Here is a 25,916-nt window from a genome sequence, read left to right on the forward strand (position 1 = left end):
GAGATGAGAAAGCCTTCCTCAGAGATCAGTGCAAAGAAATAGAGGAAAACAACAGAATGGGAAAGACTAGAGATTTCTTCAAGAAAATTAGAGATACATTTACATTTCATGCAAAGATGGGCTCGAAATGGTATGGACCTAACAGAAGCAGAAGATATTAAGAAGAGGTGGCAAGAATACACAGAAACTGTACAAAAAAGATCTTCACAACCCAGATAATCACGAAGGTGTGATCACTCCCACACACATAGAGCTGGACATCCTGGAATGTGAAGTCAGGTGGGCCTTAGGAAGCATCACTACGAACAAAGCTAGTGGAGGCAATGGAATTCCAGTTGAGCTATTTCAAATTCTAAAAGATGATACTGTGAAAGTGTTGCCCTCAATATGTCAGCAAATCTGGAAAACTCAGCAGTGGCCACAGGACTAGAAAAGGTCAGTTTTCATTCCAATCCCAAAGAAAGGTAATGCCAAAGAATGCTCAAACTACCTCACAATTGCACTCATCTCACACGCTAGTGAACTAATGCTCAAAATTTTCCAAGTCAGGCTTCAGCAATATGTGAACTGTGAACTTCCAGATGTTCAAGCTGGTTTTAGAAAAGGCAGAGGAACCAGAGATCAAATTGCCAACATCCGTTCGATCATCGAAAACGGAAGAGAGTTCCAGAAAAACATCTATTTCTGCTTCATTGACTATGCCAAAGTCTTTGACTGTGTGGACCACAATCAACTGTGGAAAATTCTGAAAGAGATGGGAATACCAGACCACCTGACCTGCCTCTTGAGAAACCTGTATGCAGGTCAGGAAGCAACAGTTAGAACTGGACATGGAACAACAAATTGGTTCCAAATAGGAAAAGGTGTACGTCAAGGCTGTATATTGTCACCCTGCTTATTTAACTTATATGCAGAGTACATCATGAGGAACGCTGGGCTGGAAGAAGCACAAGCTGGAATCAAGATTGCCGGGAGAAATATCAATAACCTCAGATATGCAGATGACACCACCCTTATGGCAGAAAGTGAAGAAGAACTAAAGAGCCTCTTGATGAAAGTGAAAGAGAGTGAGAAAGTTGGCTTGAAGCTCAACATTCAGAAAACAAAGATCACGGCATCCAGTCCCATCACTTCATGGGAAATAGATGAGGAAACAGTGGAAACCATGGCTGACTTTATTTTTCTGGGATCCAAAATCACTGTGGATGCTGACTGCAGCCATGAAATTAAAAGACGCTTGCTCCTTGAAAGGAAAGTTATGACCAACCTAGACAGCATATTAAAAAGCAGAGATGTTACTTTGCCAACAAAGGTCTGTCTAGTCAAAGCTATGGTTTTTCCAGTAGTCATGTATGGATGTGATAGTTGGCCTATAAAGAAAGCTGAGCGCCGAAGAATTGATGCTTTTGAACTGTGGTGTTGGAGAAGACTCTTGAGAGTCCCTTGGACTGCAAGGACATCCAACCAGTCCATCCTGAAGGAGATCAGTCCTGTGTGTTCATTGGAAGGACTGATGTTGAAGCTGAAACTCCAATCCTTTGGCCACCTGATGCGGAGAGCTGACTCATTGGAAAAGACCCTGATGCTGGGAAAGATTGAGGGCAGAAGGGGATGGCAGAGGATGTGATGGTTGGATGGCATCACCGACTCAATGGACATAGGTTTGGGTGGACTCCGAGAGTTGGTGATGGACAGGAAGGTCTGGCTTACTGCAGTTCCTGGGGTCGCAAAGAGTCGACTGAGCGACTGAACTGAACTGAGAAGCCATTCTATATCTCTAAACTCCCTGCTCCACAGAAACAATGATATTAGCTTCTGCTTGGACTCCTCTGGTGACAGCGAGCTCACTACCTTACAAAGTAGTCAAACATAACTGAACTGCGCTGGAAAAATTCATTCGTCTTCGTATTGAATCAAGAGCTGCAGACTGTAACTTCTACCCATTGGTCTAAATTCTCCAGAGCAAAATGGGGAAAAAACAAAACACTTTCCCTCCTTTGTGTAGCAATTCTTCATTTCTCTGAAAACTGTTTCTAACTTTGAAATGCAAACGATTTATGGGGAGAAATGCAGATGACTTGCCATGCAAATTATTTTACAGTGTATTGTTATAAAGATATATTCTGCCTACCTCATCCCAAATATGCCAATCTTCTAAATTCCAGACAAGCAGCACTGGTATTAATCTGCACGATTTTGCAAAGACAGGAGTTATTGTATAAAAATATCTCGAAGGAAACAGCAGAGTCTTTTGGAAAGAGCACTTAAGTAAGAATCAGAAGTCTTAGAAGTGACTGGTAGCCTGTCTTGCACTCCAACTACCTGTGTATCCTTGGGCAAGCCACTTAACCCCTCCCTCTGAACGTCATTTCTCATCTGTAAAATGTGACAGAACCTACCTCACAGCGATGCAGTGAGGATCAAATGGTGTCTTGTTCGTAAAGCTTCTAGCCCAAGCCTGACACAGAACAAATTCTTACTACAGATTAGCTCCGGGGCTCCGCAAACCCAGCGTCTCATTCGATGCGCTCGGCGCTCTTGCACCAGCGGGATTCCCCTTCCCAAGCGGAGTCTGCGCTCTGGGCTCGACTGAGGCTCCCTGGTCGCTCGCGCTTTTCTCTCCTTCTCCAAGATGGCGGCGGTCGGCGGCGCTGAGGCGGGATCCGGGCGAGCCTAGTGAAGGTAGCGGCGAGCGGAGCCCCCACGAGGCCGAGCTAGGCCCCCACCCCCAGGCGGCAGCGGCCCCGCCCCGCCGCCACCTGCCGCCTCGGGCCGCGACACCGCCCCGAGAGCGCCCCGGGCCCTTCGCGGCCTAGCCCAGGGGCCGAGCCGGGGACTGGAGTAGCGGCCGCAGTCCGCCCCCGGGAAGGGGCTGGAGCGGGCCGAAGGAGGAAGGCGGGCGGGAGCTGTTCAAATGGGGAAGGCGGGAAAGTGCGGGCCGGGAGGGGGCGTGCGGCCGCCCCGGGGGCCCGCGAGCCGAGGCCGCCCCTCCCCCTGCCCGGCCGTCTCCGCCCTCGGGGGCGCCTGGAGCCGCCGGGACGCGGGAACCCTGGACGCGGCCGCCTTGCGGCTCAGGACCTGGGACACGGGGTCCCCGGGCTGTCAAGGGGCAAGGGAGCCCGGGTGACGGGAGGGCCGGGGCGCGGCTGGCAGGAGTGGATGCGACGAGCTTTCTTTTTTTTTTCCCATCTTCGCCCAGCTTTGTTGAACTAGCTGTTGCTGCAAAACTGCCAGGAGAATCCCGTTGGTTTGCCGTGGGGACCACAAAAATGGTGGTCTTGGGGGCTCTTTGTAGCAATAACCTGTGTGGTATGTAATCTTTGCGTGCGACCCAGTTTGAACGTGCCTTCCTTAGTGGAATCTGCTCCATCCAGACCCATTTCCCCCGCAAAGCTGTTGTAGATTTCACTTAATTTTTCTGTTGGGCAGAAGAGGAGAACCATCTTATCTCTCTGCTACCTGATGGCTAAGTTGGTGGCTGATTATATTGCCCCACAGCAGAATTTAAAAAAAACAAAAACCACTGAATCTAGAGTAGAGCCTGTTGATTGGATAAGGCTTGTCAAAATTTGTACCGCTGGTTTTTTTTTGGAAATGTGTGTTGTCAGCAGATCTGTGTGGTGGTCGTGGTTCCGCTCAATTGCACCCCAATGAGAGGATTCAATCCCCAACCCTGGCTGTCGGGATCTCTGCAGTTTCCAGAGCTGGCAGGGGCTGTGAGTGCTGCATAGGTAGGTTCGTGGAGAAGGGAGTGGCAAGAATTCCGTGTCTCTGGATTCTGAGATTGGAGAAAATCTGGGCGAAAATGAGAAGGCATTCCCTGCACCTATCCTCAAAGTAACAACAGCAGCTATTCAGAAACTGGCAACAGCTATATGTGCATCTTCCTTTTCCTGCACCGACTGGCAGCTTGAGTTCCCGAAAGAAGGGCTGGAAGAAGAGAACGTGGAATCTTGAAAATCTTGAACAAGGCTTGCCTCCTGAACTGGACCCGCGCCTCAGGATTGCGCTTACTGCCGGGGTTTCCGAGGCTTACTTTGTCTTTTTCAAAACACACTTACATTTTGGGATGAAGAAGCTTGGTAGTGATTGCTGAGGCTGAGATGACCTCAAAACACCATCTTCTGAAACATTTTTTTCCAAAGTGCTTTTAATTTGGGCTTTCAAAATGACCAAGTACTATGTCTGATTTCCCCTTTTTTCCCGATTGCTTTGATAACTCCGAAATCAAAGCCTAAACATCACCATATACTTATCTACAAGTGGAAGAGTAGCTCTGTCTCCTTTTTCATCTCTTGAAGAGAAGTCCACAAGTTTGATAATTTTCATTTTCCAAAAGTGCACATTTTTCATGATGGCATATTTCTTACTTCCACAAACAACATAAATAATGAACTTTTACTTCTGTTGTCATTTCTTAACCCGCTGAGAGGAACATAATTGTAAAATTATCCTGCCTCTTGAAGTTGACAGTTTTGAATTCTGTACACACCAAAATTTATGGAGTTCCAGAGAATGAGCTTTAACATCTAAATGAGTTTTTACATTTGCCAACATTTAATGTAATTATGGCCTCTGTTTTCTAATGTGAATATCCAGCCTAATATTTTTCAATTTCATTAATCCTCACAATCTGCTGCCTAAGCCTGGACTCTGAATTTATCATGGATAATGTTCAAGACCTGGAAAGAACATCAGGAGAGTTACCTTACATAAATGTTGCCCTAACTCTGCCTTTCCTCCACACTGTTGCTTGAGACTTCTTTATCTGGTTTCATCTTCCTTCTATGAGTCAGCATCCAAAACTAACCCCTGGGCTGCAATAATATCCTCACTTGAAAGAACCTAAAAGTTCAGGGTCCATCAGACTGCCCAAGCTGTGAGTGAGTGAGACTATTGTATCTAATTTTAGTTTTTTAAGCTCTTGACTGTCCCAGTTTTACTGAGTTGGACTTGCCTTCAGGCCCCGTTCATTTTTCACTATAGGTTATTTAATCTTATAATTTATAAAATGCTCCTCCTGTGTCTTTAGAAAAATTAAATAGTAGCAGACCTAATTGTAATACAAAATGCCAACACCAGCACATGTTTTCTGTGCTGTTCTATGCCTCTGAGGATCAGCTCCTAATTTTCTGTTCTCTTGTACAATTTTTTCATCCACTGGTTGTTTTTCAAAGCAATCAGTTAAGAGACCATGAGTGCCTTTTCGTAGTCCAGTAAGTGACATTGTTTTCTTTCTGGAGCTGTCTTCAGAGCTGCTTACTCCTATTCTGTTAGTTGTTCAGCTCTGTTTTATGTTAGTTTTGATATTTCCAAAGGGAAGGCCTGGTTATAAGTCTCAGGACCTGCCTTCACTTCATACGGAAGAGCATTTTGTTCTTGACCACAGATTGGTGGCCGCATTGGCGTTGAATATTTCAGATTTTTTTGCCCATTATTTCTCAAAGGTTCTTAGCCAGAATCCATTTGGCATGGAAAACATTTAACTTGAGGTCACACGTTGTGCTATTTATTGGCACTATTAGCCTATGAAAATGAATGGGGTCCATATACTCTTCTAATAAACTTACTATGCTTTAGTGCCAGTGAGCAGATATGCTGTTTTTAAATGAGTGATGTAATTCCCTATGGTGATGCTCCTCCTCTGACCCCTCCTGGAGTTGCACCATGTGGGTGGACAGGGGGCAACAGTAATTTCTATTTGAGGGAGTTTAACGCTTAGTATTGGAATATGAAAAACTGGCTATATTATGAATTTCTACGTGAGACCCGACCTCGTATCCCCATAATTTCCTGCAAAAAGCCCTTTGCGTAAGCAGTTCTCCAATTATTTGTAAAAGAACCCAGTTCATTTCATTTCTTCACTTCACTCAAGCTTCTCTTGCCTTGACCAAGTCCATTCTTCTTTCCACTCCTTAGGGAAGTGGAGAGATGCTTTTTTATATTTCTGAATGTTACTTGTAAATCGTTCCTGGTAATACTTCTTTTTCTGTTTTCAACATAAGCTTATCTGTGCATTGTATCTTATCTGACTTGTGCAAGTAGGTCTTTTTTCTTTTGGTTTATTTTAAATGTAACTCTCAGGAAAGTTTCCCTTATTCATTCATCTTTTCTTTCCCAAAAGTTACATACTTCACAATCACCTGTACCTTCCTCAAAGGGATTGTCAGTATCTCCTTGAAGTGTCCTTCAGCATTTCTAAACCCCGCTATAGCTATGAAGGTAAAATAAAATATACGTAAATAATCAGATCAACTTTTAAGCATTTCACTAACAATGAGGACATTTTCAATATATTTAGTATATAAAATTTAAACTTCCTGCAAAAACTTTTCCTGCAGGAATTGTGACATTGCCTGTCCTAAAAATATTTGAAGAACCTTACCTTCGAGTGCGGTTTATGGCTCGTCATCTTCAGAGTCAAAATGGACATACAAAGTTGAATGCCAAAAAAGTAATTTTAACAAATTTAAAGCAGTATTTAGAACACTTAAATTTTAATAGTTCTTCAAATTAGTGAAAATCTTAATAATGGTAAAAATTTCATCACCAGTGGACAGGTGGCAATTCCTCCTTATTTTCACCTGTGAAAGTGAAAGTTGCTCAGTCATGTCCAACTCTTTATGATCCCATGGACTATACAGTCCATGGATTTTTCCAAGTCAGAATACTGGAGTGGGTAGCCTTTCCCTTCTCCCGGGGATCTTCCTAACCCAGGGATCAAACCCAGGTCTCCCTGCAGTGCAGGCGGATTCTTTGCCAGCTGAGCCACAAGGGAAGCCCATTTTCACCTGTAGCCTTTAAGAAAGGCTTCATAGCATTAAAGCTGTTTTATGGGCAACTAATGTAAGAAATGTGCCTATTTTTACACTTCTGTGATTTTGAGCAAATTCACAGAGCCCAACAAAATACACACCAAAAAATTATGCTCTCAAGATCTTTACTATCCCTGTCACGTCATCATTTCTGCTTAAACTGCAATACAACAGAGTTTAGCCTGTCACCAATTCAGCCAGTAGGATGTTGTGGTCTCAGATGCGTGGCATGGTCTGTCTTCCTCTGCATCCTGCTCTGTCTGTGCATTTTGTGACCGTAATTGAACCTAACCCTCTGACTTCATGTCGGCTTTCACCCTGTCTCAGTGTTACCAGACCTGTTGGCATTTTACAAGTTCTCATGAATTTTTGAATTTTTTTTTAAGTATTTTATATACTTCCCCAACTGACAGCTTTAATTCATGAATCAAATCAAATTAAGCCTAATGCACTTGCTACAGCTTCATCCCTAGTATATTTACAACCAAAGAGGAGGTGGTGACAAGACCCTCCTTTATTCCTTGCTGCCCTTCCAGTCTGCCCTTGGATCACTTCGCATTTCCACCTGGAAGGTTGCTTCTCCACAGTGATTTCGCATTACAGGAGGGTTTTCCTTCTTTGTTTCTCAGACCTGGTCCTGTAGACGGGGAGGAGCCTGGACACAGGGACCCCATTCTCAAAGGCCCTGCAGGACCGCCATGGCTTATGATGACTCCATGAAGAAAGAAGGTATGACCCCTTAACCTGAGAAGCATTCCAAAGGGGGTGTCCTCTTCAATCCTTGCAACCCATGGACATAGAGACCAGGACTGGCCATCACAGCCTGGACTCCCAAGTGATGACCCAGAGCGCTAGTAAGACTTCACATCGTCCCCAGACTGGGCCCGTGGAAACGCAATCCGGGACAGGGTTCTAATACAAGAATCTGAGCCATAAGTCTCCGTAGGCTATGGGGTGATCCCCAGCAGCACTCGTGGTCCTTGCCAGCTCCAGTGTGCAGGAGCCTGGGGATGGGAATCACACAGTGGACGCCCACAGAGCAGCACAGCACATGAATCCTTATTCTTTTCAGCCTTACCTCTGCAAATCCGTGTCCACCTGCCAAATCACAACTAAGAAACCATGTCTTGCACCCTTGGGCCTTTGCATAGCATGGAAGCGTTGTTTCTTCAGGTCTGATTCTTGTATTTGCAGCCAGCTCATCAGAACATAATGTTCACCCCCTCGGATCTAGCCCTGTGTTCCAGTGGACTTACCAAATGACAGGATTCTAATTCGGAAATGGAGGGACTGTTGCATTTCATGGGTGGGGATGCAGCCGTGACTTACTTGACTTTCTCGTTTCCTTTCCCAAACGAACCTGTGCCTCTCAGATTGCTTTGATGGTGATCACAGCTTTGAGGACATAGGGCTAGCTGCTGGCCGAAGCCAACGAGAAAAGAAACGTTCTTACAAAGATTTTTTAAGGGAAGAGGAAGAAATCGCTGCTCAGGTCAGGAATTCTTCCAAGAAGAAATTAAAGGTAAATTCTAAACATTTGAATTAGGAATGTTTAAACTAGTTCATAGCGTGTTTCTTAGTATTTGAAGAAAGATATTTCTTTGAAAAACTTTTTAAAAGAAAGATAAGCATCGTTCACGTCTTTTTTTTTTTTTTTTTTTTTACTATTTCCTGTGTGGTACTTTATTTTCCAAAGTCAGAAATCGTCAGAAAACAACATTGGTTCCAAAGTGCCTGTGCCTCGTCGTCTTACTGGTTGCTCAGTTCTCGTTCCTCTTGAATTCCAGGACAGTGAACTTTACTTCTTGGGGACGGACACGCACAGGAAAAAGAGGAAGCACTCCTCTGATGACTACTACTATGGAGGTGAGGCTGGGGAGTGGCAGCAGGCGGGACGACACTTCACTGGTTCTTGGAGTCGGGGTAGGGGAGAGAGATCCAGATGTTGCTGACTCAGTGGCCTATTTAACAGGACAGTGGTTCTTGTTCTGAGTGCCGATAAACCAGTGTGAAGGAGGAGAGAGGTGGAGGGCTGGTATTTTGGAGGATTCAGCATAGAAGAACAGTCTTCATTTGTGATACACCAGGTACCAGGCTCCTTCTCCCCCCAATCATCCACTTATCTTGTGCCCATTGTTACTAGCATCCCTCTTGCCATTTGTAGTCCTGGGCCCTCCAGCCTGCGCCTGTGGGTTCCTTCTCACTCCAGCGCGTATCCACTCACAAGACCAGCTTTTCTTAGCTATATTATGCACTTTAGCTGACAAGACCAACTCTTTACTAGAATGGATTTGTCCTGAACCCAGAAGTAAATGATGCTTTGTCTTCAGCATAATCTAAAGTTGTAACTACTCGTAACCCCGCAGCCATGGTCCATCCTTCTGAGCATGCTGTCTTTGGTGGCTGGTGAAGACTCAATGAAGAAAAACATCTTGAGTGGCAAGAACTGTCTCCAGGGTCAGAGGCAGGATCTACCAAGCCAAGAAGCACGTGGGCATCATCTCTGAATGTTTACAATCAGTTGAAGGGCCTCCCCTCCAGTCATTCCTGTTAGCCTCTTCCTCATCTTAGTTGGGGGTTTTTGTTGAGAGAGGAAACTTGTTGATAGTTACTCTGCCATAGGGACAATTATTTCTCTTGATTACTTCTAGATATTTCGTCTTTGGAGCCGTCACAGAAGAAAAAGAAAAAGTCCAGCCCACAGTCTGCTGATACAGCTATGGACCTATTGAAAGCGATCACTTCCCCTCTGGCCACAGGCGCCAAACCCTCCAAAAAGACAGGAGAAAAGTCGTCCAGTTCCTCAAGCCATTCAGAGAGTAAGAAGGAACACCACAGGAAGAAAGTCAGCGGAAGCAGTGGGGAGCTGTCCCTGGAGGATGGCAGTTCCCACAAATCCAAAAAAATGAAACCGCTCTATGTGAACACAGAGACACTGACCCTTCGTGAGCCTGACGGCTTAAAGATGAAACTTATCCTTTCACCCAAGGAGAAGGGGAGCAGTTCTGTTGACGAAGAGTCTTTTCAGTACCCCTCTCAACAAGCGACTGTGAAAAAATCCTCTAAGAAGTCAGCTCGGGATGAGCAGGGTGCTTTACTCCTAGGACACGAGCTACAGAGCTTTCTAAAAACAGCCCGGAAGAAGCACAAGTCATCCTCAGACCCACGTTCATCTCCTGGCCCCGAAGGCTGTGGCTCTGAGGCCTCCCAGTTCCCAGAATCCCACAGTGCTAACCTTGACCTTTCAGGGCTTGAACCTATCCTGGTAGAATCAGACTCCTCTTCTGGCGGGGAGCTAGAGGCTGGGGAGTTAGTGATCGATGATTCTTACCGGGAAATCAAGAAGAAAAAGAAGTCAAAGAAGAGCAAAAAGAAGAAGGACAAGGAGAAGCATAAAGAGAAGCGACACTCCAAGTCCAAAAGGAGTTCGGGGCTTCCCCCTGCTGCGGTGGCAGGAGAGGTCCCCGTGCCGCCTGTCCCTGCTCCCAGCCTCCCCTACACTGGAGCCGCCGCCCCGCCCCCGCCACTTCCCAGCCTCCACACAGACGGGCACAGCGAGAAAAAAAAGAAAAAAGAGGAGAAGGACAGAGAGAGAGACCGAGGAGAAAAGGTAAGGCATGTTTTTAAAGTATGACAGAGGACAAGAGGTGAAGCAGGCTTTTTCCTTGACAGTGGTAAGTGGACTCGGAATTAAGCAGGTGAACCTTTGGGAATGTAGCAAGATAAATCCACTGGAATGATGCAAAACATAAAATAGTGCCAGGCTTCCCTGGTGGCTCAGGAAAGAACATTGCAGAATCTCTAGTCCACTTTTTTTTTTCAACAGAAACAACAGTCTTATTGAAATATAATTCTGATGGCTCAGACAGTAAAGAATCTGCCTGCAATGCAGGAGACCTGGGTTCAATCCCTGGGTTGGGAACATCCCTGGAGAAGAGAACGGCTACCCACTCCAATATTCTTGCCTGGAAATCCCACGGACAGAGAAGCCTGGCTGGCTACAGTCCATGGTTTGCAAAGAGTCGGACACGACTGAGCAACTAACACGTTCACTCATAAAATAGTACCAGTGTTACAAAAATAGGAGCCATCTTAATTATTCATGAATTTTCTTGAGAGAGTTATTCTCCCACTGTGCCAGGCATGGGTTTAGAAACACCGAGGCTTTTTCTGACTGGCCCTTGGAATTCATAGAAGGAGCCAAACCCAATTTCCTTTACTCAGCAGTGCAGTCTGCCTAAGGCAGTTGAGAGAGATTTTCTGAGTTCATCTTGAAAAACAGATTTTTTAAATTAGAATGACAAAATAAGGTACTGGCTTCCCACTAACTGATACTGGCTACGGTGTGGTGTTCTTTTCAGTGTCAAAGATGTGTTCTCTCACCATGTGAGTGCTTTCTGTATGCCAAGACCAACCAGTGCTGCCATGACTTAAGAGTTGGGAAGAGGAACGTGGGGCCTATAGCTCTTGATCTCAGGATGCTCACCATTTACTGAGAAGAGAGGAATAAAAATCAGCCGCCTTGGTTTGATTTCTGTCTCCCAACTCAAGAAATTTTGTAGCAGTTGTACTATGGGGGCTGATGGCTGTGTCATTACAGGTTTCCTTTAAAAGATAAACTGTTTTTCCCCCAGTTATCAAAGTAGAATGTTATTTGTCTAGAAACTTAGAAATTCAGAATAGTAGAAAAAAATCAATCATAGTTTTTACCACCCAAGGACAAACATTTTCTTCCTTTCCCCTGCAAAGTTAAATGTCAAGTAAAATCAGAAAAGAAAAACAACTAAGAAAGAGAAAATCAACTATATTAAGAATATGGGATTAGTGATTTCATTTCAGCCTATAATTGAGGCACAAGTTATTTTCCCCACTAGTAAGATTGCTGTTTAAGAAAATATACAGATCAGAAAGAAAAAAAACTACCTTCTGATCTAAGGATCATCAAGAACTGGACAGTCAAATCTCAGGGCAGGTTTTATTCATTGTTTATTCCAAAATTATTTCACAAAGTAGTACATTTCCTGTGTAAGATTCTGTTTATTCCGAGAATTTCCACTCTAGTGATACATGCTAATGCCATTAATTAATCTAGTAAATGTGAGGAAGGCAAGGTGGTCATAGAAAGCTTAAAGGAGCAAAGGTTAATCAGCGAAAGGGAACACATGGAGGCAGAGAGATGTTTAGGAAGCAGGACAGCAAAAGAGCTGAACTCCGGTCCTGTGTTTCCAACTCTCTGATAATATTTCTACCTGAACACCTTGGCTACCTCAGATGGTGTATCACTCATGAAGCTCATCACCAGACCCTAAACCTGCCTCTCCCCCTCCATCACCTCCTATAATCCTCATGTCCTACCAGTCAACCCAGACTCAAATCTATATGCTTATTATTCTTCTCAGTACTTTATTATGAAATTTTTCAAGCTAAAAGCATTAAAGAATTGTACAGTGAACACCATATGCCACCCATTGAGACTCTGTAGTTAGTATTTTGCCATTTGCTTCATCATCCATCCATTTATCTTATCTTAAAGTAAGTTGTGTGTATCATACACTTCACCCCTAGACACTTCAGTTTGTGTATCATTAACTTAAGCTCAATATTTGCCTTCTGGGCTTTTATTAGGTAAAATTCACATATGGTAAAAATGCACAGATGTTAAGTATACCATCTGATGAGCGTTGATATGTTCACACAGGTGTGTGACCAGACCTCTGTCATGATACAGGTACTACCCTCACCACAGATACTCAGAGTTATTTCTCTTACCCCTTCCCAGTCAGTCCCACTTTTTCTCATATTTTTTTCCAACCTTATAGTTCACTTTTACATTTCCCTCCACTTAAGGATTGAGCCTAATATCTTCCTCTTTAATAACTTCCACACTTTTATGCCCTCTGTCACCACTGCTTCATCTCTCTCAGTACTTAATGTAATAAATAGCCCTCTTTCCGTCTCTTCCCCCGTGCAGTTAATTAGTCTTACACTGATGCCAGAATGAACCTAAGTATCATTTGATGATGACAGTTGCCCGCTCAACATCCTCAGTGAATTTTTACTGTCTTCATGCTAAACCATAAGCTCCAAGGGGACCGAGATCATGTCTGCCTTGCTGTCCACTCTGTCCCTAATACATCATCTGCAGTCTGGCCCATTGTCAAAAATCAATGCTTGTTGAATGAATAAATATCAAATTCCAAACCCTTGCCCAAGCATTCATAGTCGTGATTTAGTCTGAAACCTCCCTTTTCAGCTTTACCTGCTAGTAGTCTGATTTGCATACAACTGTGCAGAAACCAGACTTGCTCCTCACAGTCTGACCTCCATTCCTTGGATCGTATTTTGCAGTGACCTTCTTCCCCTTGTTTTTTCTCCTTCACATATTGAAGCTCTGCTTCCCCTTCAGACCCAATCAAATGCCACCTCCTCTAAGATATCCTGACCCTCCAATTATAAGTAACTAATGAATTCTCAGAACACCCTTGCTCTGGGCAGTTACTGCACTTATTTTCTTCTTTATATTGGATTTGTCTTTGTGTGTATTCCATTTCCCCTACTGAAGATGGTAAGCTCCTTGAGGATGTTTTAGCTCCTTCAGTTCAGTTCAGTTCAGTCGCTCAGTCGTGTCCAACTCTTTGCGACCCCATGAATCATAGCACGCCAGGCCTCCCTGTCCATCACCAACTCCCAGAGTTGACTCAAATTCATGTCCATCGAGTCGGTAATGCCATCCAGCCATCTCATTCTCTATCGTCCCCTTCTCCTGCCCCCAATCCCTCCCAGCATCAGACTTTTCCAGTGAGTCGACTCGTCGCATGAGGTGGCCAAAGTATTGGAGTTTCAGCTTTAGCATCAGTCCTTCCAATGAACACCCAGGATTGATCTCCTTTAGGATGGACTGGTTGGATCTCCTTGCAGTCCAAGGGACTCTCAAGAGTCTTCTCCAGCACCAGAGTTCAAAAGCATCAATTCTTCAGCGCTCAGCTTTCTTCACAGTCCAACTCTCACATCCATACATGACCACTGGAAAAACCATAGCCTTGACTAGATGGACCTTTGTTGGCAAAGTAATGTCTCTGCTTTTTAATATGCTGTCTAGGTTGGTCATAACTTTCCTTCCAAGGAGTAAGCGTCTTTTAATTTCCTGGCTGCAATCAGCATCCACAGTGATTTTGGAGCCCAAAAAAGTAAAGTCTGACACTGTTTCCACTGTTTCTCCATCTATTTCCCATGAAGTGATGGGACCAGATGCCGTGATCTTTGTTTTCTGAATGTTGAGCTTCAAGCCAACCTCTTCACTCTCCTCTTTCACTTTCATCAAGAGGCTTTTGAGTTCCTCTTCACTTTCTGCCATAAGGGTGGTGTCATCTGCATATCTGAGGTTATTGATATTTCTCCCAGCAATCTTGATTCCAGCCTGTGCTTCATCCAGCCCAGCGTTTCTCATGATGTACTCTGCATATAAGTTAAATAAACAGGGTGACAATATACAACCTTGATGTACTCCTTTTTCTCTTTGGAACCAGTCTGTTGTTCCATGTCCAGTTCTAACTGTTGCTTCCTGACCTGCATACAGGTTTCTCAAGAGGCAGGTCAGGTGGTCTTGTATTCCCATCTCTTTCAGAATTTTCCACAGTTTTTTGTGATCCACACAGTCAAAGGCTTTGGCATAGTCAATGAAGCAGAAATAGATGTTTTTCTGGAACTCTCTTGCTTTCTCCATTTAGCTCCTTAGGGACTCTTTTAGCCACCTTCTGAGATTGCTTTCAAGTCCTCAATGTCCTTGGTAGGCATTTTGTGACGTATGTCAAATGAATGAATATGTGGGTGAAAACAACATCAAAAATGTAGGTTGTAAACAAATGGTAAAGAATCTCCAATGCCAAAGTGAGGGATTTGGCCATGGCACTTTGGATTCTGAGCAGGGTTTAGATATGTGGTAAATGATAAGAATAAAATGATGAAGCTATACCTGGTGCCTTAGACCGAGGAGAGACTTGAGGCAGATCACCCAGGAAGTTACTATAGTCTGAGGTCAGTAATGAAAGCCTGTTAGAAATAAAATTGAAGACACAGATTCAGGAGAGACTCTGAAGGAAAAAGTGACAAGATCTAGCAGCGGAGCTTGGCTCTAGGGAGCCAGAAACCTGAGTGAGTACATAGATACTCCTTCAGGTTTTGAACCTGGGTGCCTGGGAAGATAAAATTGTAACCTCCTCAAGGGTGAGGACTTACTTATAACTCCCCCAAGTGGCGAGCGGTTGCTAGTGGAAAATGAATTTGAGTTTATAGTGAGAAGTCTTACTGTGAGTCAGTAGTTGATTGTGACTGTCCGCAGCTGAAACCTGATTACTCTGAATGCAATTCTTTATTTCCCAACAGATTATTTATGGGACATACACTGAGTTTTCACTGTGTATGAAAATTTCCATGGAGCTTTAAAAAAAAAATCCTTCCCTGGGCTTTGTTTCAGTTTAAAAAAGAACTATCTAAGGGACTTTCCTGGCGGTCCAGTGGTTAGGACTCAGCACCTCCACTGCAGGGTCCATAGATTTGATCCCTGGTTGAAGAACTAAGATCCTGCATGCTACTCGGTGTAACCAAAAAAAAAATAGAACTATCTGAAAATTCACCTCGAGATAGAAAGGAAGGCTTCAGGAACAGCTTTCCCTTGGCCTGCAGAAAACACACATGAGGAGCTCACTATGGAAGTGTGGTAGGCCTCCATGTGCCCTTTTACCCTAGGTTCTGTGACCAGGACAGCAGTAAATATGGAGAAGCAAGAAAATGTCTGATTTGGAAGAAGAAGAAAAGTTAGGTGTAGATTCCAAGACATAAGAATCTAGAGGTTCAGCAGAGCTAAGTGTGTGGTGAAGCTAAGTGCTGAAGAGCGAGGCCATGGAGCCAGCCCCGTGGGCTCCATTCCTGGCTCTGCCACTTAGAAGCTGTGCAGTGCTGGACACATTGTATAACTCCTCCATCTATAAGTTGGGGGTGAGGATGGACCGACCTGGTAGGGTTGTTAAGGTTCAGTGATACATGGAAAGGTATTTAGGGCCTCTGTATGCCTAGGCTCTCTGGGGTGCCAACAGCAAACTCAGGGGTACCACGGGGTTTTTTTTCAACATTAAAATTTCAGGAGAAACAGCCATACTTGCCATCTGTCGAGTACCTTCTAAACTACTGGAGTGAAGTAATTCTCAGTTTCAACATCTATACTCCATTCCTTTCCATAATGCCATATCTTTTCAAAGCTATGTTTTCAGTGATTGCTGTGATAAAAAGCGTATACTTTCTGGTGGTCCAGTGTTGAAGACACTAGTTTCTACTCTAGGAGGCACAAGCTCAATCCCTGGTTGGGAAATTAAGATCCTACATGCCATACAGCTAAAAAAAATAAATGTTTTTTAAACAAGGAAATTAAAAAAAAAAAAAAAGTATACCACCTGAAGACCTGCACAGGCACCGTGACCCAACAAAGTTTGGAAACCCTTGACTTTGCACAGTGTTGAGCACATGAGCCAAAGAGCATTTGATACTTATCAGTTGTCACTGACAAGTCATCAGTGACAAGTCATCATCTCAGTAGGTTTTCCAGGGAGCACTAGAAAAGTGAGGCCTTTGAGTTTGATGGACCACCTGAAACCAGGGTTAGAAGTTGGGTGTTCGTGGGCAGTACATGAAACGTGTGAGTGGATGAGAGGTCATCGAGCCCAAAGTGGAATCATGTAACACACTCGAAGGCCCTGGAGGGGAAAGAGAGGCCTTGGGTGCCGGAGGAGAGACCAGAGAGGGCCGAGTGAAGACAGAAGTTCAGGTGTGATGGAGAGAGCGGAAGCCAGGTTGGCAGAGTTCACGTGAGAATGAGAAGTGACGTGGGGGAGCTCTTCCTAAAGAACCATGACCGTCGACACAAAGAACGGAGACTGGACTGTCTCCCTCATGGAGACACTTTCAGTGTGGAGTTTTATCTTGGAGGAGGTTTTTTGCTTTTTTATTTGCCCCTTTGTTTGTTTGTTACTGAATCCTGCTTTCCAGGAGGAATAGAGAAATCGTAAGGTGGTACCTTGATGCATCATTTCCCCTTTAAGATCATGCTGTTGGAGTGAGGGTCTTTTGGTTTATATTGGAGGAGCAGGATATGGTAACATTTCCAAGACACTTTACTTTGTGTGTGTGTGTGTGTGTGTGTGTGGCTGTGCTGGGTGGTCATTGTTTTGTGCAGGCTTTCTCTGGTTGCAGCGAGTAGGGGCTCTCTAGTTGTGATGCTGAGGCTTCTCATTGTGGTGGCTTCTCTTGTTTCCAAGCACAGGCTCTAGGCACTCAGGCTTCAGTAGTTGCAGCATGTGGGTTCAGTAGTTGAGGTGCATGGGCTTAGTTGCGCTGAAGCATATGGAATCTTCCCAGACCAGGGATCAAACCCATGGCACCTGCGCGGGAAGGAGGATTCTTAACCATGGGACCACCAAGGAAATCCAAAGATACCTTACTTTTGGTTTTACTAAATCAGTAAAACCCCATTCACTACCACTTGAAATAAGATCTGTGACATTGCCACTTCAGAGGTATGTCTTCACTTATCTCCATGTTTCCAGAATGTTCTCATTTCCTCTAAGCAAACGAAGGCTGGCCTAGTGCCTGGCACGCTGACATTGCTGCTGATCTATGAATAAACTAAATTCTGAGAGATAAATAGACTTGTCTTGTCATGGTATTACATAAACGAGTCACAATAGCCAGAAGTGGTACCAGTGAGGAGGCATCATCTCTGAGGGCCTGCCACGTGCCAGGCTTTCTGAGGCCGTTTTGCACACAGAGGGGTCTTGACTGATAGGTATGGTTAGCTCCCTTTCACAGAGGAGGAAGCTGAGAAGACAAAACATGGAGCCAGAATTTTCATAGAGGTTTCTTTAACCCTAACGTTGTACTCTTTCCACTATAGTGCATGCCTTTCTAATACTTAAGATGATCACCCAGTGCCACAGTAAGCCTTCAACAAAGCTAAATGTAGGTCGTAGGGGAACTGAGACTGATACAGTGCGCTGGTGTCTGAGATCAGCATTATGGAGACAGATGTTGTAATAAAGTGGCTGAAAGCTTCGACTCGAATTCTGTCGTCTTGGGTCCTTGTTCTTGCTTGTGCTCAGTCATTCAGTCATGTCCAAGTCTTTGCGGCTCCATGGACTGTAGCCTGCCAGGCTCCTCCGTCCTTCGGATTTCCCAGGCAAGCATACTGGATCGGGTTGCCATTTCCTACTCCAGGGAGTTCTTGTTCTAGTTGTTGCTTACTAGACTTGTTCTCTGGTGATGGCATCCTCGCTGCCCTGCTCACTTGTGAAAGGGGCTGCTTAGAGAAAATCAGGTGAACGAGTAGCATGCTTGGCACAGGGCGTGGCACAATCAAGGGCTGCTGTTACAGTAACTGTCTTCATCCCAAGTTCCTTGGAAGCATAAAACATACTTGAAAACATGTTTTCAAAACTTTCTTTTTTCAGCCACTCATTTCACAAATTAGAATAAGCAAGGGGGTGCTGCTTTTATGGTTTTGTTTCTGTTTTGTTTTTTCATATTAACACCTACCTTTTAGGAAGCCACCTCTGCAACTAGCATCTATTTGGAAAGCAGTTAAGAACCAGAAAGAGAACAGGGTCCCTAAGGAGCAAAAGCAGATGTTACAGAACAAGTTTACAACAGATCCTTGGAACACTTCATGGGCGCTGGGGAAGGGGGAACATCAGCTGGAGATGCATCAAGAGGCCACTCTGGCCCTATTCTTTTCTTCACAGTCTTAACAAACAAGCACCCAGCCCGCTTCACGTAGAAGCAGATGAGGGAATACAAATGAATGTGCTTTTCACACACAATTCTGACACTTGGTTATGCATAAAATACTTATTTATTCTGCACTTACATTGTCCCAGGCCCTGATCAGATACATTGTCAGCTCTGAAAGAGCTCTCGATGTAGTAAGAGGGGTTGGAATGTACCCATTGGGTTGAACCTCAGCAGAGATTCGTGCTGCGTGCCAGGGAGAGCCTAGGGGTGACCAGGAAGCTTTCAGAGGGAGGCAGCACCCAAACCGAATCTTAAGGCCAAATAGGAATTGACGGGTGGAAAGGAGTGGGCTTTCCAGTCAGGGAGTGGAGAATGCGTGTGAAGGCACGAGAGGTGGTAGGGTGTTCGGAGAACCACAGAAGTCCAGCCAAAGGTGAAAGAAACCATGTGGAAGGCAGGAAGCAGGCATTAGTAAATTACAGTGGTAATGAGAACTTTACTATAGAGTTGCTCATACATTCCATGAACTGCACTAAGTTTTTTTATCTATGGTGTACTGATGAATTTGCACAAGAGCCCAATGAGGTGTAGGTATTTTCATCTCCATTTCACAGACACGAGCTCAAAAAAGTGAAATAACCTGCCCCCGGATGCATACCTGTTTAGTGGCAGTACAACGGTTTGACCCCAAGTTTTTCTGATGACAGGACACAGAAAGAACATTTAAATTCTACTCAGTGATGTAATATGAGAGAGAGCAGAATTAGATTCCCATTCAGAACAGTTAAAACAGAAGCTTTGGTGTGAAAACTTGACTGCTCCAGCACCCTTTCCTTCAGCCAGTACAGATTTAGAGATCTCAGTGAGGTTAGTTCAGAGGAGCATCAGAGATGGTGGCCCTGCCAGTTCCTGGGTAAATGCCTCAGGTATGTGGTTCTCATCTTAAAATGGCAGGAATGATGAAACCTACCTTGTAGGGTTGTTGGGAGCGGTAAGAGTTTCCGCAGGTAAAGCCTTTGGTAACTGTCTCTTGCACAGTATTAACATCAGTGAAGAGATTGGGTTCCGTCACCAGCAGAAGAAAGCCAAGTTTATTTAGAAGACTCATAAATTATGTTTTGCCAGATTCCTCTGTCCATGGGGATTCTCCAGGCAAGAATACTGGAGTGGGTTGCCATGCCTCCTCTAGGGGATCTTCCCAACCCAGGAATTGAACCCAGTCTCCCGCTTCACAGGCAGATGCTTTACCAAGTGAGCAACCAAGCAAGCTGTTTTGCCTTAACCCCCAGATATTTTACCCTTTAAAAATAGGTTCTTAAACTAGAGTCCTAGATGGGTTCAAAGAGCGCTTTTTATCAGATTTTCACAGAGTTCTGTGCTCTAAAGGAGTTCAGCATGACTGCTTTATACAATACATTAAGACGTTGCTCTTGGAAGGTCTTGATATTGTGACACATGTCTTCAAACATTTAAAAGGAGGGCTGGCTGTAAAATTACAACCTCCTGAGTCATGCTTAAGTGGATTTGTTGTAGTTATTTGCTGCTAGTAATAAAGTATCCAAGTTTTCCTCGAAGTGTTAACATTTTGTTAAAGGAGAGCCCACAGTTATTCCAGATGTAACCACTATGAGTCACAAGATTTTGGGGGTAGAGAGAAGGATTGAATATTTGTATAATAAGTGAAAAAAAAAAGGTTTACCGGTTTGTTATTTAGTTGCTAAGTCGTGTCTGACTCTTTGTGACCCCATGGACTGTAGCCCGCCAGGCTCCTCTGTCCATGGGATTTCCCAGGTTAAGAACTCTGGAATTGATTGCCATTTCCTTCTCCATTACCAGTTTGGGAGTTGGGGAGGGGTGGTGATTTATTGTAAATATCAAGTGCTAAACTTGAATATATTAAAATCCTATTTATACTATAAAAATAAAAAATCTAGGGTGTGGGCTTACCTGGGGATCCAGTAGTTAAGACTAAGCTTCAGTACAGGGGCCTTAGGTTCAATCCTTGATGGGGATGTAAGATTCTAACATACTGTGCGGGGCAGCAGAAAAAAATTTCTAGGGTGAAATTACTGGCCTTGCATTTAGAAGCATATGGAAATGTTTTGTTTGTCCAGAGATCATCCATTATTTGTGTTATTTCTGACTGTTAATTTAGAAAAAAAAATGGCTATGCCCTGGAAAAAAATTTAACCCTCAAGTTTGAATTCCAAACTTTGGATCCTTAGGCTGGAGTTGCATCTTATAACACAAAGGTTGGGTTCTAAGGTCAGCACATAAGGTGAAAATTGTTAAGAGTTTCCCTTGAAAATCCCTTAGGAAAGCTGAAGGCCAGTAGATGCTCAGTCCAACAGAATGTCAGCCCATTCTTTACCAGATGAAGTCATTGATGTGTATTGAGAAGCCATAATTATGTCAGCTCCAACATCAGACTCACCCTTGGGTAGCGAGGTGCTCACACTGAGAGAGACATACAGGAACTGTCTAAGGAAAGCAGATTTATGCTTTCTGTCACGCTCGCTCCAAGGACTGGGTTCTCAGAGCAGAGTCACCCAGACTAATCAGTCCATAGCTCCCTCTCTCTCATGGCCAAATATAGAACTGTGAACTCATATCTTTCTCTGTAATGCCACTTCATTTTATCTTGAGCCCAATAAAGGGAGATCTGAAAGGACTAGAACACGGCTGCTACTAAGTTAATAAAGGAGATACAGCACCCAGAACTTACTCCTGTAGCATCTCTGAACAGGACTGGCTTCATCAGAAGAATACTAAAACTGAAACCTTTACCATTTAAATGAAATGTTTAAAGGCCTTGCCACTGTGTTCTTTGTCTGATTTAAGTAAGATGGATTCACCCTATCCCCCTTCACCAGAATTTCTATTTTTAAGAAAACTCATATTGGCTTTTTGGATGCTACAACTTCTATTGTTAAAAAAAAAAAAAAATAGAGGGAATAGAAATTAACTTTTCTATTACGGCATAACAAATTACCACAGTATCCATTTGTTAATATCACCTCACCATCCTATAGATCAGAAGTCCAGCCAGGGCTCCTCTGGACCCTCTGTTCCATTTCTCACAATCCACGTGTTGGCTAGAACTGGGTTCTCAGCTGAGGCTAGAGGTCCTCTGCCAGGTTGTTGGCAGCATTCAGTTCCTTTCAATTGTAGAACTCATGGAAACTTGTCTCCAAGTTCAGGGCCAGCAGGGGAGTGTCTCCTGTTGGGTCTCACCTCTTTTAAGGTCACAAAGAGTCAAACGCAACTGAACTGAACTGGATAACATAAGGCCCACTCAGGAAAATCTCTCTTTGATTCACTCGGATTCAATTCACTTCGGAACCTTAATTACATCTGGACAAGTTCTTAGGAACCTTAATTAATAGCAAAAAAATCCCCTCTGGAATTCACCGGAACTGCCCACAGTCAAGGGAGGGCACTTTACAAGGCATGTCCACCAGAGGGGCAGAAATCTTGGCTGCCATCTTAAGATCCTGCCTACCACAGAGATAACATGATGGAGTACCTCCTGAAGTGTCAAACTCTGATGAATTCCCACTTCTGGAAATAGTATTATTCAAGCTCAGTGGTATCATCCAGGTTTTACTTACAGGGAAACTATAGTCAGGATTCTAACCTAGCTCTATCGGCCCCCAAAGCCCAGGGTCTTTTTCTTTTGCCACATTGGGTCTGATAAATCCTGTTACCTTTTCCCTCCCTTTCAATTGACCTGCTTCTCTCCAACCCCGCTGTCTTGGCCATGGGCCTTCATCCATCCCTCCTGGGTGCTCCCGCAGCAGCCTTCTCACCTCCACAGGACTCCCTGCCTCCCCTCTTGCTCTTCTCCAGTCCATTCTCCATTGTCATAAATTGCAGTCTGACGTTGTGACTTCCTTCTTGAAATAGTTGCCTCTTTCAGAGAGAACCCTTACTCTTCAGTACAGTTTACATGGCATCCATCTCTGAGCACTTCCTGTTTCTCTCCTACCTCGCTCTCTGATGAGTGTCACCACGCTGAGAGCCTAGAACACTTGTACCACTCTTCACCTGGCTAATTCTACCCAGCTTTAGGGTCTAAGTTAAATGTCCTTTCCTCCAGAAAGGAGGACCTTCTTCAACTCCCTGATTAGTGAGGCGCATATTCCTGTAGCAGACAGTACTTCCCCTATAATGTTGTCACATTGTATTATGATGATACATTTATCTGTCAGATTCTGTGTCTGGTTCTTGGCTATATTCCCAATGTCTGGCATATTTCAGTAAATATTAAGAAATGAATGACAGAGTACTTTGATGGGTTACTTTGTTTCCTTTGCAATCTCCTCCTTGTTAGTCTCTGCTTTTCCTTCTTTGCCACTGAAATACTTTTAATATCACATGTCAGAAGAACTATCCACTTCTGTGTTTTATTCAGGATCAAATCGTTAGTATAAGGTGAAGCTGAGAAAAGATGGTGACCCTTCGAACTTTATGTTTCAAAAGTTTTCCACCATTTTATGCTGTTTGACTGCCTTAGAATATGATCTGGGCTTCAAAAGCTCATCCTCTTTAACTACTCACATTCCCAGTAAATTAAGACGCTTACTCCTTGGAAGGAAAGTTATGACCAACCTAGATAGCATATTAAAAAGCAGAGACATTACTTTGCCAACCAAGGTCCGTCTAGTCAAGGCTATGGTTTTTCCAGTGGTCATGTATGGATGTGAGAGTTGGACTGTGAAGAAAGCTGAGTGCAGAAGAATTGATGCTTTTGAACTGTGGTGCTGGAGAGGACTCTTGAGAGTCCCTTGGACTGCAAGGAGATCCAACCAGTCCATTCTAAAGGAGATCAGTCTTGGGTGTTCATCGGAAGGACTGACGCTAAAGCTGAAACTCCAATACTTTGGCCACCTCATGCGAAGAGTTGACTCACTGGAAAAGACTCTGATGCTGGGAGGGATTGGGTCCAGGAGGAGAAGGGGCCGACAGAGAATGAGATGGCTGGATGGCATCACCGACTCGATGGAGGTGAGTTTGAGTGAACTCTGGGAGTTGGTGATGGACAGGGAGGCCTGGCGTGCTGTGATTCTTGGGGTCACAAAGAGTCGGACATGACTGAGCAACTGAACTGAACTGAACTGATACCCAGTACAGGTACTCAAAAAATGCAGGTTTATTTTCTACACAATTAAATAAAGTCCTTATGAGAGGAACTCCTTTCTTCCGGATGTGGACTTGGATCTAGTGTATTGAGTAAGAGTTGTGATTCATTCTATAAAAGTCATTTTAGTTTTATGTTATAGCTATAGATAGCCTTGTGAAATAGAGGGCAATAACCTTTCACAGTCCTATAACTTGTCTAAGGAAACATTGTTAAAACTCCTTACAAGTTTTATAATATGGCCAAATGTCAGTCCTATGAATAAGCTGTTTTTAAAGGTTGGTCTGAAATTTTTGAAGGTAAATTTATAACAAACATGCCATAATTTTTATAGCCAAAGAAGTGCTATCTCATTCAAAACAGGTACTTTGGGAGATGTCTCAGGGTTGTTTCCATTCTTCAAAAATGGTTTCAGGGACTTCCCTGGCGGTCCAGTGGTGAAGACTTCGCCTTCCCATGGGGAGGGTATGGGTTTGATCCCTGGTCGGGGAGTTGGTATCTCACATGCTTTGGGGCCAAAAAACCAACACATAAAACAGAAACAATATTGTAACAAATTCAATAAAGACATCAAGAAAATCTTTTTTTAAAAAAAATGGTTTCAGAATTCCTTTGGGAATTCAAGTCAGAGCTGTCACACAGCTATTTTTATTGTCTTAAGCGTTGGCTATGACAAACCTAGACAGCATATTAAAAAGCAGAGACATCACTTTGCCAACATAGGTCCATATAGTTGAAGCTGTGGTTTTTCCAGTAGTCATGTATGGATGTGAGGGTTGGACCATAAAGGAGGCTGAGCTCTGAAGAATTGATGCTTTCGAACCATGATGCTGGAGGAGACTCTTGAGAGTCCCTAGGACAGTGAGATCAAACCAGTCAATCCTAAAGGAAATCAACCCTAAATAGTCATTGAAAGGATTAATGCTGAAGCTGAAGCTTCAGTGGTCTGGCCACTTGATGCAAAGAGCTGACTCACTGGAAAAGACCCTGATGCTGGAAAAGATTGAGGGCAGGAGGAGAAGGGGGCGACAGAGGATGAGATAGTTGGATGGCATCATCGACTCAATGGACTTGAGTTTGAGCAAACTCCAGGAGATAATGAAGGACAAGGAAACCGGACATGCTGCAGTCCATAGGGTCACAAAGAGTTGGACACAGCTGAGCGACTTAACAATAACAAAAGTGTTGGCTAGCCTTTGGTCTTTGAGGATAGTGGTTTTATGAAAACAAGAATTAAGTCCGGTGAACCCAAAGTGCGTGATTAGACTTCGTTTTAAACAAGGTGCAGCTCTGAAGTCACGAGACAGGGACTGTGTCGTTTGTTGTTTTGTTTTGGTTGTAAAATCTGACTCTTGAGGCAAACAAAAGTTTCCAGCAGCTTTTAAAGCCCCAAACATTCACGTCAGTATAATAACTTGCAGGACCAGAAAGGACTATCTTGGAAGGAGGTGGAGGACCAATCAGCACATTTTGATACTTACAAATGAGGTTGTAAGGAAAGCCAGACTGAAAACATCTCAGTATATTAGATAAAAATCATAAATGGATAATCTTTTATTCTGAAATAGTAACTTTTTCTGTAAGGGAGCAATGTATTTTTTTTCCTTGGCCCATAGTGCATAACCCTAAAGGTCAGGTGCCTTGGTCGTAGCCATTCTGGTGTTACAACCGGCATAGCTGCAGAACCCAGACAAGTCACTATTTTTCTGAGTTTCCTTTTCTTCATCCTCAAAGTGAAGGGTTTGGACAGGTGCTATCTAATGTGCCTTTTCAGGTAGGAAAACTTTTTTCTTCCAAGTTTATGGATAATTGTAAAATGGAATGCATAGTAATGTATAATAGCTTCTGTTTTGTATATACTTCGTTGGTTTTAAAAGCTTGTTTCTCAAAAATCCTGTGTTGCTTTTCGAATTGTCATAATTCAGTGAAGCATAAACATACTTCAGGTAGTACAGAGCACTTTGTTGATGTGAAAGAGGTTCATCATACGTTGAGTACCAAAGAATTGTCCTCAGTTATTTATTTACTTTTCACCTTGGACCACAAGATGAAATAATCTTTGATTATTTCACAAGAATGTGAATAATAAAATAACAATAAACTACAAGTGACAGTCAAAGCAAGATCAAGAAAATTTTAAGGTTTGAAATCAAAGCCAGGGACTTCCCTGGTGATCCAGTGGTTAA

The 25,916-nt window shown here is 43.7% G+C and overlaps 1 protein-coding gene across 5 annotated transcripts in view; it reads left to right on the forward strand.

Moving 5' to 3' along the window:
• The first annotated feature begins 2,542 nt into the window (after window positions 1-2,542).
• HMGXB4 (HMG-box containing 4) overlaps window positions 2,543-25,916 on the forward strand; it is a 33,109-nt gene continuing 9,735 nt past the window's right edge. Inside the window, exons 1-5 of one of the 5 annotated variants that reach the window (XM_055395327.2) lie at window positions 2,543-2,682; window positions 7,445-7,544; window positions 8,189-8,337; window positions 8,516-8,681; window positions 9,467-10,425. In XM_055395327.2, coding sequence (XP_055251302.1) covers window positions 7,514-7,544; window positions 8,189-8,337; window positions 8,516-8,681; window positions 9,467-10,425 — 1,305 coding nt within the window. In that variant the 5' untranslated portion in view covers window positions 2,543-2,682; window positions 7,445-7,513. Of the gene's footprint in view, window positions 2,683-7,444; window positions 7,545-8,188; window positions 8,338-8,511; window positions 8,682-8,787; window positions 8,903-9,466; window positions 10,426-25,916 lie in introns of all 5 variants that reach the window. The other 4 variants (XM_055395333.2, XM_055395332.2, XM_055395331.2 and 1 more) reach the window with 4 other exon arrangements.

Source organism: Moschus berezovskii, chromosome 6 (genome assembly GCF_049115385.1).
Source record: "Moschus berezovskii isolate FMDL1 chromosome 6, NW_MosBer_1.0, whole genome shotgun sequence".
In the NCBI taxonomy this organism is placed as follows: Eukaryota; Metazoa; Chordata; class Mammalia; order Artiodactyla; family Moschidae; genus Moschus; species Moschus berezovskii.